The sequence below is a fragment of the Schistocerca piceifrons genome, chromosome 3 (genome assembly GCF_021461385.2).
Source record: "Schistocerca piceifrons isolate TAMUIC-IGC-003096 chromosome 3, iqSchPice1.1, whole genome shotgun sequence".
In the NCBI taxonomy this organism is placed as follows: Eukaryota; Metazoa; Arthropoda; class Insecta; order Orthoptera; family Acrididae; genus Schistocerca; species Schistocerca piceifrons.
The window spans coordinates 530,725,417-530,739,484 of NC_060140.1; the positions used below are offsets into that span (position 1 = coordinate 530,725,417).

General features: G+C 46.5%; 1 protein-coding gene across 2 annotated transcripts in view; it reads left to right on the forward strand.

Annotated features, from left to right (window-relative positions):
• The window catches only part of LOC124790023 (protein FAM117B-like), an 80,223-nt gene that overhangs the window by 38,205 nt on the left and 27,950 nt on the right, over positions 1 to 14,068 (forward strand). For both annotated transcript variants that reach the window (XM_047257576.1, XM_047257577.1), the window contains exon 7: positions 8,463 to 8,595. In XM_047257576.1, the coding sequence (XP_047113532.1) occupies positions 8,463 to 8,595 (133 nt within the window). The remainder of the gene's footprint in view (positions 1 to 8,462; positions 8,596 to 14,068) is intronic.

Genomic DNA, 14,068 nt, shown 5'->3' on the forward strand with positions numbered 1-14,068 from the left:
AAGCCTGCAGGGTTGCCACATCTTGCAAAGAAAATCAGTCCCATTACTTTATTGTCGCACCCTCATATAAATACATTTAGATGTAACCCCTATAACACTCCCTAAACTTTCAGAGGCTTGAACAATGTATTGCTTCTCAATCCTGCTTCACTTGCCTGTCCCTGCTTTTCATCTCCTTCAGTCATCTTTGTTTTCTATGGTTATGTTTATAAGGTTTTTATTACTTCAGTGTTAGTCTTTTTAATGATCATCATTTCAGATTCAGTGAGTAAAATAATATTTTCACAAATGTGGAACACTTTTTCCATATATTTTGTACAACTGCTGTGCATATGCAAAACTAAATGATGCAACTGACTTCATACTTCAGAATTACTTTACAGCTTAAATACCTAGAATTTATGATTATTATAATGCTTTGAACTCATATTACCTGTACTTACCATCCACCCTTTTTATTATGAACTTACACAACTTCTTACAATATTGAAATTGCTATCCTGGCTTATTCTCCTCTCCCCAACTTTTTAAGTATTTTACACTGGTTTTGTTAATTTTGTGCCAGAAATTTGAAATTGTTGATAATAAAGTACATTATGTAAGTAGATTTCACACTCCTTTGAAACAGTGATCTTTCACCTTTCATTACATTGTAGTTGACAATATACTAAGCATGATGGGTTACTTTGACACATATTGTCTCATATTGAGAGACCTTCATCACCTGCTGCAGATGGATCTGTGCAATTATTCCTTATATTAGGCTGTAAGCAATTCCTACGTATGTGTGAAAAATGTGGTACTCTGTATTTGTCTTTTAAGTAACTGCAAATCACTATGAAAACATTTAATAGTACAACTGGGCATCTTGTAACTAAACGAACTCATCGCTTCTCATCATCTCTCCCCACCCTAACCTAACCTTACCTCTCCCCCTCTCCCCCTCTCCCCCTCTCCCCCTCTCCCCCTCTCCCCCTCTCCCCCTCTCCCCCTCTCCCCCTCTCCCCCTCTCCCCCTCTCCCCCTCTCCCCCTCTCCCCCTCTCCCCCTCTCCCCCTCTCCCCCTCTCCCCCCCTCTCCCCCTCTCCCTGCGGGTTCGGGGGTTAGAATAGGCCCGCGGTATTCCTGCCTGTCGTAAGAGGCGACTAAAAGGAGTCTCAAACGTTTCGGCCTTATGTGATGGTCCCCTCTCGGGTTTGAGCCAATTGGGGAAGGGCACCTTACATGGTGCACTGTATCCTTCGTGCAATTAGACCTATTGCCGTCTTTCTCGTCGTTGCGATGGTGTCCCGCTCGTTTTCGATCTCATGGGCGATTACCACGCTGCACTCTGCAGTGTTTCTTTTAACTGTGACGACGACCTTGGCCATTTTTGCACCTAAGATCCAGCACGGTAGCCAATCCGTTGTGGTGGGGTCGCCATGTACCCTCTTGGTTGTAGCCCCCTGACAACACAGGGATCGCTCTACTGATGCCTGCGCCGTTCACTCCCCACGTATGCCAAGGAGTAGATGCCCATCTCCCTGGGGCATCGGGACTCCCGGCAATGGCCATCCTGCCAGGTGGCCTTTGCTGTGGCTGGGTGGCGCCCGTGGGGAGGGCCCTTGGTCGGAGTAGGTGGCATCAGGGCGGATGACCCGCAATGAAGCGTGGTACATCATCACTTGCTGGCGGCCAGCCGTCAGCAGTCTCTAAGCGTTCCAAGGCTCAATTCAAGGCTAATGTGTATGACCCCAAATCGTTCCCCTCCCTGGCCACGCCATGGGAGGAACGAAGGGCTATGAATGAGAGCGAAAGATACTCGCCCCGGTATCTCGTCTGTACCAGAGCTGACGGGGAATCTTTTATGTCCGTGAAGCCTCAGTTCTTTGTAGAGCATTTAGAGGACAAGTTTGGGGAGGTGGAGGGCTTGTCTAAAATGCGCTCTGGGTCAGTACTGATACAAACGGCATCCTCCGCCCAGTCCCGCAGGTTACTTGCTTGTGGCAAGTTGGGGGATGTTAACGTTTCTATTACGCCACATAAGAGTTTAAATATGGTCCAGGGTGTTATTTTCCATAGGGATCTCCTTTTGCAGTCTGATGACGAGCTGCGCGCCAACTTAGAACGTAGAGGTGTTCATTTCGTCCGGCTCGTTCATCGGGGTCCGAGGGACAATCAGGTTGCTACCGGTGCCTTCATCTTGGCCTTCGAGGGTGATACGTTACCGGAAAAGGTCAAGGTGATGGTCTACCGATGTGACGTCAAGCCCTATATCCCTCCCCCGATGCGGTGCTTCAAGTGCTGGAAGTTCGGCCATATGTCTTCCCGCTGCACTTCCAGCCTCACATGTCGAGATTGCGGACGCCCGTCTCATCCCGATACTCCATGTGCCCCGCCTCCCATCTGCGTCAACTGCGGGGAGCACCATTCACCTTGCTCGCCTGACTGCACAGTCTTTCAGAAAGAGCGCAAAATCATGGAATATAAGACCCTGGACCGGCTGACCTATACTGAGGCCAAACGGAAATATGACAGACTCCATCCTGTGAGAATGACATCTTCGTATGCAGCTGCTACAACAACTGTGCTAGCTCCATCAGTTGCGAGACTACCAGCCAGCTCGATAAGCAGTACGACTCCTTCTGCCCCCTTGCCCGTGGGGGGCTCTCCCCAACCGGTTGCTCCTGCACCATCTACCTCAGGAGCAACCTCCTCCCACCCGTCGGGGACGTCCGTCCCCGCTTCTCAGCCGGAGAAGCGCCTAACTTCTTCGGCTACTCTCGCCCGTAAGAGTTCCCTTGGGACGCTCCCTTCCCAGGGTTCCCCCAGCGGGAAGGATGACGGCCACCAGTGGCATAAGTCCTCACCAGCAGCCGGGCGTAGGGCTTCACGATTCTCCTCTGTCCCGGAGACTGAATCGGTGAAGCCTTCCCAGCCGGTGAAACCCAAGGTTCAGCGAGAGAAGTCCAAGAGAAAGACCTCTAAGGCTAAAGAACTTGCGGTGGCACCAACCCCACCGCACCTTTCGCGCTCTGCGTCTGAGGATGAAGTCGAGATTCTAGCGTCCGCTGAGGACCTTGATCTCGCTGGTCCCTCAGACGCCATGGATGCCTCTCGTCCGGGTACTGAATCGGTGGCGGTGAGTGAACAAGCGGCGTAAATTGCCTTCCCAGTCCTTTCACGCCTTTCTCAGCCATGGACAATACCATCCTCCAGTGGAACTGCGGCGGTTTTTTCCACCATTTAGCTGAGCTCCGCCAACTTCTCAGCCTTCGCCCTTTCTTCTGCATTGCTCTCCAGGAAACTTGGTTTCCGGCGATGCGAACCCCCGCCCTCCGTGGCTATCGGGGTTATTACAAGAACCGAGCAGCTTATGAAAGGGTGTCTGGTGGCGTCTGCATTTATGTCCTTCACACTCTGCACAGCGAGTCTGTCCCTCTCCAGACGCCTTTAGAGGCTGTCGCTGTACGCGTGTGGACGCCACAGGCTGTTACCGTCTGCAGTCTTTACATTCCACCGGATGGTGATGTCTCGCAGCATGTCCTGGCTGCACTGGTCGCCCAATTGCCGCCACCTTTCTTGCTATTGGGCGACTTCAACGCTCATAACCCTCTGTGGGGTGGGTCAGTGGCAACAGGTCGAGGCGCCATCATTGAGCATTTATTGTCGCAGCTCGATCTCTCGCTGTTAAATGATGGTGCCTTCACACACTTCAGTGTGGCGCATGGCACCTACTCCGCCATTGACCTTTCAATCTGTAGCCATAGCCTCTTACCGTCTGTCCAATGGAGTGTGCATGACGACCTGTGTGGTAGTGACCATTTTCCGATCTTTTTGTCACTACCACAGCGCCACTCTTCTGGGCGCCCTAGCAGATGGGCTATGAATAAGGCTGACTGGGACTTGTTCTCCTCCACTGCCGCTTTTGAGCCTCTCTCTACCGATGACATTGATGCGGTGGTTCAATCGGTCACCACCGGCATCGTTACTGCCGCCGAATCTGCCATTCCCCATTCCTGTGGGTCCCCTCGGCGGAAGGCTGTGCCTTGGTGGTCGCCTGAGATCGCTGAAGCGATTAAAGATCGCCGGCGGGCGCTCCAGCGTCACAAGCGACACCCCTCCCTCGACCACCTTATCGCCTTCAAACGGCTGCGTGCGCGGGCCCGCCTCCTTATCCGCCAAGGCAAGAAGGAGTGCTGGGAGCGGTATGTGTCCACCATTGGCCTCCATGTCACTCCCTCGCAGGTCTGGGCCAAGATTCGACGCGTCTACGGCTATCGGCCACCTGCCAGCGTCCCTGCGCTCTCACTGAATGGAGCAGTTTGTACTGACTCCGACGTCATTGCCAATCGCTTAGCAGAGCATTTTGCTATGCGTTCCGCTTCTGCGAATTACCCCCAGGCCTTCCGCTCCATTAAAGAGCGGATGGAACGTCGGAGCCTTTCGTTTCGCACCAACCACCCAGAATCTTACAATGCTCCATTTAGTGAGTGGGAATTTCGCAGTGCCCTCGCTGCTTGCCCTGATACCGCTCCTGGGCCAGATGGCATCCACTGTCAGATGCTGAAACACCTTTCAGTGGACTGCCAGTGGCGCCTTCTCGATCTTTACAACCGTCTTTGGGTCGAGGGGGAGTTTCCGTCGCAATGGCGGGAAGGCATTGTCATCCCCGTTTTGAAACCTGGAAAGAACCCTCTGGAGGTGGACAGCTACCGTCCCATTAGCCTCACCAACGTTCTTTGCAAGTTGCTTGAACGGATGGTGAGCCGGCGCTTGCATTGGGTACTGGAGTCTCGGGGCCTTCTGGCTCCGTCTCAGGGTGGGTTCCGTAAAGGCCGCTCCGCCACCGACAACCTGGTGAGCCTGGAGTCGGCCATCCGTACTGCCTTTTCCCGCCGTCAGCACCTGGTCGCTGTCTTTTTCGACATGCGGAAGGCGTACGATTCGACGTGGCGTCATCACATTCTTTCTACGCTCCATGGATGGGGTCTTCGGGGTCCTCTGCCGATTTTTATCCGCAATTTTCTATCGTGTCGTACCTTCCGCGTGCAAGTCGCGGCCTCGTATAGTTTCTCCCACGTCCAGGAGAACGGTGTGCCACAGGGCTCTGTTTTAAGTGTCTGTCTGTTTTTAATAGCCATTAACGGGCTTGCTGCGGCCGTGGGAAATTCTGTCTCCGCTTCCCTGTATGCTGACGACTTCTGCCTTTATTACAGCTCTACTGGCATTGCAGCTGTTGAACGTCAGCTACAGGGCGCTATCCGTAAGGCGCAGTCTTGGGCTGTAGCGCATGGGTTTCAGTTTTCGGCAGCCAAGACCTGCGTTATGCATTTCTGCCGGTGCCGAACAGTCCATCCTGAGCCGCAGCTTTATCTTGCCGACGAACTCATTGCTGTGGTGGAGACCCACAGGTTTTTGGGGGTGGTTTTCGATGCCCGGTTGACTTGGCTGCCTCATATCCGGCAGCTGAAACAGACGTGTTGGCGGCATCTAAACGCTCTGCGATGCTTGAGCAACACCCACTGGGGCGCCGACCGCTCTACACTGTTGCGGCTCTACCAGGCGTTAATCCAGTCCCGTCTGGATTATGGGAGCCTGGCTTATGGCTCAGCATCCCCATCTGCGTTACGGGTGCTGGACCCGATTCTCCACAGCGGGATACGCCTTGCCACTGGTGCTTTCCGCACCAGCCCTGTGGACAGCGTACTAGTGGAGGCAGGTGTACCTCCGCTGCGGTTCCGACGCCAACGTTTGCTGGCCGCTTATGCTGCCCATGTTCTAAGCTCGCCCGGGCATCCAAACTATCGTCTCCTGTTCCCGCGGTCGGTCGTCCGTATGCCAGAACGTCGGCCCCGGTCTGGTTGTACAATAGCGGTCCGCGTCAAGGAGCTTCTCTCTGGGCTCCAGGGTTTCACTGTTCCACCTCCTTTCCGGGCTACTTTGCATACACCCCCATGGTGTGTTCGTCGCCCTAGCCTTCGGCTCGACTTGGCACAGGGCCCTAAGGACTCAGTCCATCCAGGGCCCTCCGCCGCCGCTTTTATTCCATCCTGGCCACGTATCAGGGCTCTGGTGTTGTTTACACTGACGGTTCGATGGTTGCTGGTCGTGTCGGATATGCGCTCACTCTAGGGGACCTTTCCGAACAACGTTCCTTGCCGGATGGCTGCAGCGTTTACACTGCTGAACTGGTCGCCATCTTTCGTGCCCTAGAGTATATCCGCTCCTGCTCAGGCGAGTCCTTCGTTATCTGTAGCGATTCCCTGAGCGGTTTACGAGCTCTCGACCAGTGTTTCCCTCGTTCTCGTTTGGTAATGGCTATCCACGAGTCTCTGCATACTCTCGCCTGTTGCGGCCGCTCTGTGGTCTTTGTGTGGACCCCCGGTCATGTCGGTATCCCGGGTAACGAACATGTTGACCGCCTGGCGAAAGAGGCCACCAGTCAGCCATCTCTGAACGTTGGCCTCCCAGAGACTGATTTGCGGGCAGTCTTCCGCCGCAAAATCTTGGCGCTATGGGACGATGAATGGCGCGAACTGCCAATGTGCAATAAACTCCGTGCTGTCAAGGAGACGACGGCTGTGTGGCGGTCATCTCTGCGAGCCACTTGCAGGGACTCAGTAGTTCTTTGCCGGCTCCACATTGGCCACTCCCGGCTGACACAGTTATTTACTGCGCCGGGAGGACCCTCCTCTCTGTCGCTGTGGGGCAGCTTTGACAGTGGCCCACATTTTGCTGGCCTGCCCCCTTTTAGCAGTGGTCAGGCAGACATTTGCGCTGCCTGCTACGCTCCCTGCCCTTTTAACAGACGACTCCACTATGGCTGACTTAGTTTTACGTTTTCTTCGGGCAGGGGGATTTTATCATTTACTCTGAGTGTTTCTGTTTTATTTTATTGTTTTGTGTTGACTCTGGCCTTTGGCCTATGATTTTCCACTGGTTTTTTAATGTGTTTCTAAGTGGTTGGCTTTTCCTTATTTATTTCTATGGTCGGCCAACCACCGTCACACTCTGTGTGGTTTTAGTTCGTTTTGTCTTGTCCTTGTCTCCGTCTCTCTTGTTCTGTATCGTCTGTGATCTCTTCTGTTCCTCTTTTTTTATTCTCTGTGGGTGTTCTTTGTCTTTGGAAAAAGGGACCGATGACCATGGCAGTCTGGTCCCTTTCATCCCCCAAACCAACCAACCAATCCCCCTCTCCCCCTCTCCCCCTCTCCCCCTCTCCCCCTCTCCCCCTCTCCCCCTCTCCCCCTCTCCCCCTCTCCCCCTCTCCCCCTCTCCCCCTCTCCCCCTCTCCCCCTCTCCCCCTCTCCCCCTCTCCCCCTCTCCCCCTCTCCCCCTCTCCATGTGCGGGGTAGTCAATAAATCAGAAGTGAAGGGGAATCTGTTTAATATACCAGTTTTTTCCAGTATGTTAGCATCATATTTTAATTAGCATTTTGGTTGCTCATAAGTAAGCCCTTGACTCCAAATAACCCCTGCAGTGTTGGTCACAATAACCTCATTGTCATAATTACACTGTTTCTATTTGTACTACAGATATGGATGTTTCCTAGTGTTCTAAAGAACTTTTCTTAGAACTTGATATATTATTTATATTGTTGTAGATTTATATTATGATATCTGATGTTTAAACAATATAACAGTAGAGAAGCATCTCAATAAACCTGCTTTTCGTGGGTGCATGTGCGTGCGCACGCGCAATTCAAATTTCAGTAGGAGTACTAATGAGTGACATTTATTGCTAGTTACTTTTGCTGATATGTAACAATATTTCTATAAAATTATGGGGCAGAATTTCTGGCCATAACTTAACCTTCAGGAGGTAAAATGCCAGGGCTGTTGATAGCCACATGTAAAGTACTACAGAATCTTAGCTTTCTTTGAGGGAAAAGAGGGATAGGTTGAGTAAGATAAAAAAATGGTGGGGTGGGTTGTGTTGTCACATCATCTCACTCAGATTTCGGAATGAGAGTCAGCCACATTTTATCAGTCTGTCTGATTTTGTCAGATTTTTAATTTTCTGTGTCATGATTGCTGTGATTCTGTGTACATGATTGATACCAGATATAAATAAAAATATATGTTTTGAATTTTTCTATCTGTTTTTCCCTACCTTAATGGAAAGAAGCAGAGTTAAGGTTTAACACACTGTCAACAACAAGGTTGTTGAAAGTAAAACACAGAGATTTGGGAATGAAATCAACCTTGCCATTTAAGTATCAGATAACCAAACTTTAAAAAAAAATATTGAATGCATAACTATGAACTGTTCGAGATGAAATAAGTATTGTTGTGTATTTCTTTTCAAATGTCATTCTTGACATTCTCAGAATCTCAGGTGGTTTAGGATCTTGATTCCCCTTGATAAATATCTGAAGACATCCATGTTTTTGAGTGAATTTGAATGCGGTTTACGATAATGATAGTCATACCGTGAACAGATCAATAAAGCAATTTCTTATTAATTTTATTTTTTTTAAGGTGGCAGTAGAGGATCATCTCCAGACCAAGAAACTAGCCGGCTAGGTACTTCACCGCACATAAACAAGTTCCTCGCAAGGGAGCCCCCCGATGGCTGTGAAAAAGTAAACCTTAAGTTTATAGAAGATACAAGGTAAGTATATTGTTCATAACCGATAGGTTAATCTGTACTAGCAGTAAGAGCTCGTTGGTTTATAGGTGACAGAGTGTAAATAGTATTTGCACCAAACAGAAACAGAAAATTGAACTGAGAAAACTTAAAATTAGGAGACAGGTTGGCTGGGCAGTATCTAACTACAGGTGGGTAAATTCTTAGGATCGCCAATAGAAACTCGTAAAGCACAAATGTTGTTCTTAGCTTTCAGAACTCAGTGTTCCTTCTAGAAGGAAAGAGGGGTGAAATGAAATAACTCTGCAAATTTAGCTGTACTTTCTCAGTATTGGGAGCCCACTTATACACACATCACTGAGATTGTAGATAGTTCAGGTTATTGTTCCACATTCTGATCTCTACGTCCTCTTTAGTGACAGTCCTACTTGATGCAAGAGATGAGAATTTTGCTTCATTGTATGTAATTATGTTTTGAGCATGTATATCCAGCAGCTGCTTATTTTTCCAACTGTTTGGATTGTCTATAATAGAGGGAAACATTCCACGTAGGAAAAATATATCTAAAAACAAAGATGATGTGACTTACCAAATGAAAGTGCTGGCAGGTCGACAGACACACAAACAAACACAAACATACACACACAATTCAAGCTTTCGCAACAAACTGTTGCCTCATCAGGAAAGAGGGAAGGAGAGGGAAAGACGAAAGGAAGTGGGTTTTAAGGGAGAGGGTAAGGAGTCATTCCAATCCCGGGAGTGGAAAGACTTACCTTAGGGGGGAAAAAGGACGGGTATACACTCGCGCGCACACACACACATATCTCCATCCACACATATACAGACACAAGCAGACATATTTAAAGACAATATGTCTGCTTGTGTCTGTATATGTGTGGATGGAGGTGTGTGTGTGTGTGTGTGTGTGTGTGTGTGTGTGTGTGTGTGTGTGTGTGTGCAAGTGTATACCCGTCCTTTCTTCCCCCTAAGGTAAGTCTTTCCACTCCCGGGATTGGAATGACTCCTTACCCTCTCCCTTAAAACCCACATCCTTTCGTCTTTCCCTCTCCTTCCCTCTTTCCTGATGAGGCAACAGTTTGTTGCGAAAGCTTGAATTGTGTGTGTATGTTTGTGTTTGTTTGTGTGTCTGTCGACCTGCCAGCACTTTCATTTGGTAAGTCACATCATCTTTGTTTTTAGATATGTTTGGATTGTCTGCTTGATAAATTGGTTCTTCCCTGACAAGGAATATTATAAATCTCTGGGACCACAAGACCATGACTGTCTTAGCTACATGCAACATATCTAGTCAGAAACTAGGTGTTGTGTATTGTTTTCCCAGGACCTTATTTATTTTTCCTACACTGCTGGAGAAAAGAATGCAAAACCCTTAGACTATTCTGTGGCTTGCAGTTTTGGTGATCCCTTTGTCAGTCATCAGCCATCAGGTGATGCTCAGAAGGCCTGTCTGTGTGCCATCTGTTTTGACTCTGTAAGTGGTAACTTTGCTGAGTTTAGAGGTGAAATTGTTTGCAACATTTATTCTACGATACAACCATGCCCTGTCAAGGACAACTCCTGCCATTTGAACAGGGTCATATTGTGTGCCTGCAGGAAAGTGGATTGACAAGTCATAGATAATCAAATATCCCCAAAAACAAATTATCATTAACTGTAGTAAAAAATCCTGTAAAAGGGAAAGTGATAACACACCACGTATGGCCCGATAGATCAACCCAGTGGTTACTGTCATAGTCTCACGTTGCAAAAAAGGCATCCCTTGATGAAAGCAATTACCGTAAGAGAATTATAAATTTTTGAATATCCCGAGACCATTTTCAGCTTTTTAATAGGCAGGACTAGCTGTTTAACATTGATGTTCAGTTTTGCTTCTACTTCTTTCTTTTACTGATCATTTTTCTCACATGAAATTTGCATCTTAAGATGAAAACAAACTTGACGGGGGCCACTGCATGGTTTTGCAAAGCCAGTATTGAAAAACTGACAAATATTTTACAACAAATGCCAGTGCTAAGAGGTAACCTGTTGGTTTTTTTGTACTTACCTTTGTGAAGCCTGTGCATCTGTGTAATGTTTATATCTGCACACAGATATGTCATATTGGCATTCTTTTTCCTGGAGTAGTGACTTGACAGCATAGGGAAAACTATTTACTCGTATTTGCTGTATGGTGTGGCAGGTGGCAGTTGATGCTAAATAACGAAAAGTGTGAGGTGATCCACATGAATTCCAAAAGAAATCCGTAGGAATTCGATTACTCGATAAATAGTACAATTCTCAAGGCTGTCAATTCAACTAAGTACCTGGGTGTTAAAATTACGAACAACTTCAGTTGGAAAGACCACATAGATAATATTGTGGGGAAGGCGAGCCAAAGGTTGCGTTTCATTGGCGGGACAGTTAGAAGATGCAACAAGTCCACTAAAGAGATAGCTTACACTACACTCGTTCACCCTCTGTTAGAATATTGCTGCACGGTGTGGGATCCTTACCAGGTGGGATTGACGGATGACATTGAAAGGGTGCAAAAAAGGGCAGCTCATTTTGTATTATCACGTAATAGGGGAGAGAGTGTGGTGGATATGATACGAGAGTTGGGATGGAAGTCATTAAAGCAAAGACATTTTTCATAGTGGCAAGATCTATTTATGAAATTTCAGTCACCAACTTTCTCTTCCGAATGCAAAAATATTTTGTTGAGCCCAACCTACATAGTTAGGAATGATTATCAAAATAAAATAAGAGAAATCAGAGCTTGAACAGAAAGGTTTAGGTGTTCGTTTTTCCCACGCGCTGTTCGGGAGTGGAATGGTAGAGAGATAGTATGATTGTGGTTCGATGAACCCTCTGCCAAGCACTTAAATGTGAATTGCAGAGTAATCATGTAGATGTAGACATGAGCCCATGTAAATTCCTGGTCCTCCTCATTGCATTTATTTGGGCGATTGTTAGGTCTCCCCCACTTATCCACATGAAATGAAATATTTAGCTTTTAATGTCGTGCTTCACACAAATCTATCACCATGAATGTACATCTAGTGTTTTGTTGCCTAATGAAACACAGAAACTAACTTCGGGAGTTCCAGATGTTTTCTTTTGTTAATTCACGTGGTAGGTGTCCATTGCTTAAGCCAAGGATTGCTAGCCAAGTTGATCATCAATATCTACATCTACATGGATACTCTGCAAATCACATTTAAGTGCCTGGCAGAGGGTTCATCAAACCACCTTCACAATTTTCTATTATTCCTATCTCCTATAGTGTGCGGCAAGAATGAACATCTATATCTTTCCGTACGAGCTCTGATTTCCCTTATTTTATCTTTGTGATTGTTCCTCCCTGTGTAAGTTGGTGTCAACAAAATATTTTCGCATTCTGAGGAGAAAGTTGGTGATTGGAATTTCGTGAGAAGATTCCGTAGCAACAAAAAATGCATTTCTTTTAATGTTGTTCAGCCCAAATCCTGTATCATTTCTGTGACACTCTCTCCTTTATTTCACGATACTACAAAACGTGCTGCCTTTCTTTGAACTTTTTCGATGTACTCCGTCAGTCCTACCTGGTAAGGATCCCACACCACGCAGCAGTAGTCTAAAAGAGGATGGACAAGCGTACTGTAGGCAGTCTCCTTAGTAGATCTGTTACTTTTTCTAAGTGTCCTGCCAATGAAACGCAGTCTTTGGTTAGCCTCCCCACAACATTTTTTTGTGTGTTCCTTCCAATTTAAATTGTTCGTAATTGTAATTCCTAGGTATTTAGTTGAATTTACGGCTTTTAGATTAGATTGATTTATTGTGTAACCGAAGTTCAACACTATCTTTTTAGCACTCATGTGGATGACCTCACACTTTCCATTATTTAAGGTCAACTGCCACTTTTCACACCATTTCGATATTTCTTCTAAATCGTTTTGCAGTTTGTTTTGATCTTCTAATGACATTATTAGTTGATAGACAGCATCATCTGCAAACAACCGAAGACGGCTGCTCAGATTGTCTCCCAAATCATTTATATAGATAAGGAACAGCAAAGGGCCTATAACACTACCTTGGGGAGCACCAGAAATCACTTCTGTTTTACTCTATGGCTTTCCGTCAATTACTACAAACTGTGACCTCTCTGACAGGAAATCATAGATCCAGTCACATAACTGAGATGATATCCCATAAGCACGCAATTTCACTATGAACTGCTTGTGTGGTACAGTGCCAAAAGCCTTCTGGAAATCCAGAAATACGGAATCGATCTGAAATCCCTTGTCAGTAGCACTCAGCACTTCATGTGAATAAAGAGCAAGTTGTGTTTCACAAGAATGATGTTTTCTAAACCCATGTTGACTGTGTGTCAATAGACCATTTTCTTTTTCTTTGAACACAATATATGTTCTAAAATCCTGCTACATATTGACATTAACGATATGGGCCTGTAATTTAGTGGATTACTCCTACCACCTTTCTTGAATATTGGTGTGACCTGTGCAACTTTACAGTTACTGTTACTCAGCTGTTAAGTTTCTTTCTACTGGAGGGAAGCTGGAATGTTTGACATTGCAGAAATCATATCTAATGAAATGCAAGAGGTTCTCTGCTTTGTATTGCATCCCAATGTGATGTTTAAGGGTGAGACCAAGTCAATTTCATTAGTTCGTGTACCTATCAACAGATACCAGCATGTACACCTTAAGTTTTTACATCTGAGGGTTAGCCAGATTTGCTGCGCACATCTTCAATTTACCATACAAAAATCCATCCAATTCTCCACAAAAAGGATTGTCTCCCTTTTCCATTTGTAGATTTTCTCTGTCCAAATTTTCTACCATTTTGATTTTGGTTTGTATGTCTGATTCATCATCAGAGAGCGAGAGAGAGAGAGAGAGAGAGAGAGAGAGAGTGCGAGAGCGAGAACTGTTCTGATAATACCACAAGTGATGACTAAATTTCCTTACAGCTGCTTCCTGAAATTGTGGACGATTGTCTTTTCAGATAATTAGATTTTTTTAGGAAGCAGAGATGCAGATGAGGAGCATCTAAAACTCCACGGCACTGAAGCCATGGCTTGACATAAACATTTAAAATGAAAAGATACCACTCAATGCATTTTTTTTTCCAATGGATAGTTCAAGTTGTGGTATTATCAGAAACATTTTTAAGCAATAAATTGCTCTTGCCATCCATCTTGCTTGACACATTGCTTCAAGAGGGTACATTTTCCGGTACCAAAAATTATTACACAGGGCTGTATGAGTTCACAGTAATCACCTCTCACTGTTCATCTACATCTGCATGGATACTCTGCAAATCACATTTAAGTGCATGGCGGAGGGTTCATTGTATCACCTTCACAATTCTCTATTATTCCAATCCCTTATAGTGGGCGGGAAGAATGAACACCTATATCTTTCCGTACAAGCTCTGATTTCCCTTGTTTTATCTTGGTGATCATTTCTCCTTATGTAGGTCGGTGTCAGCAAAATGT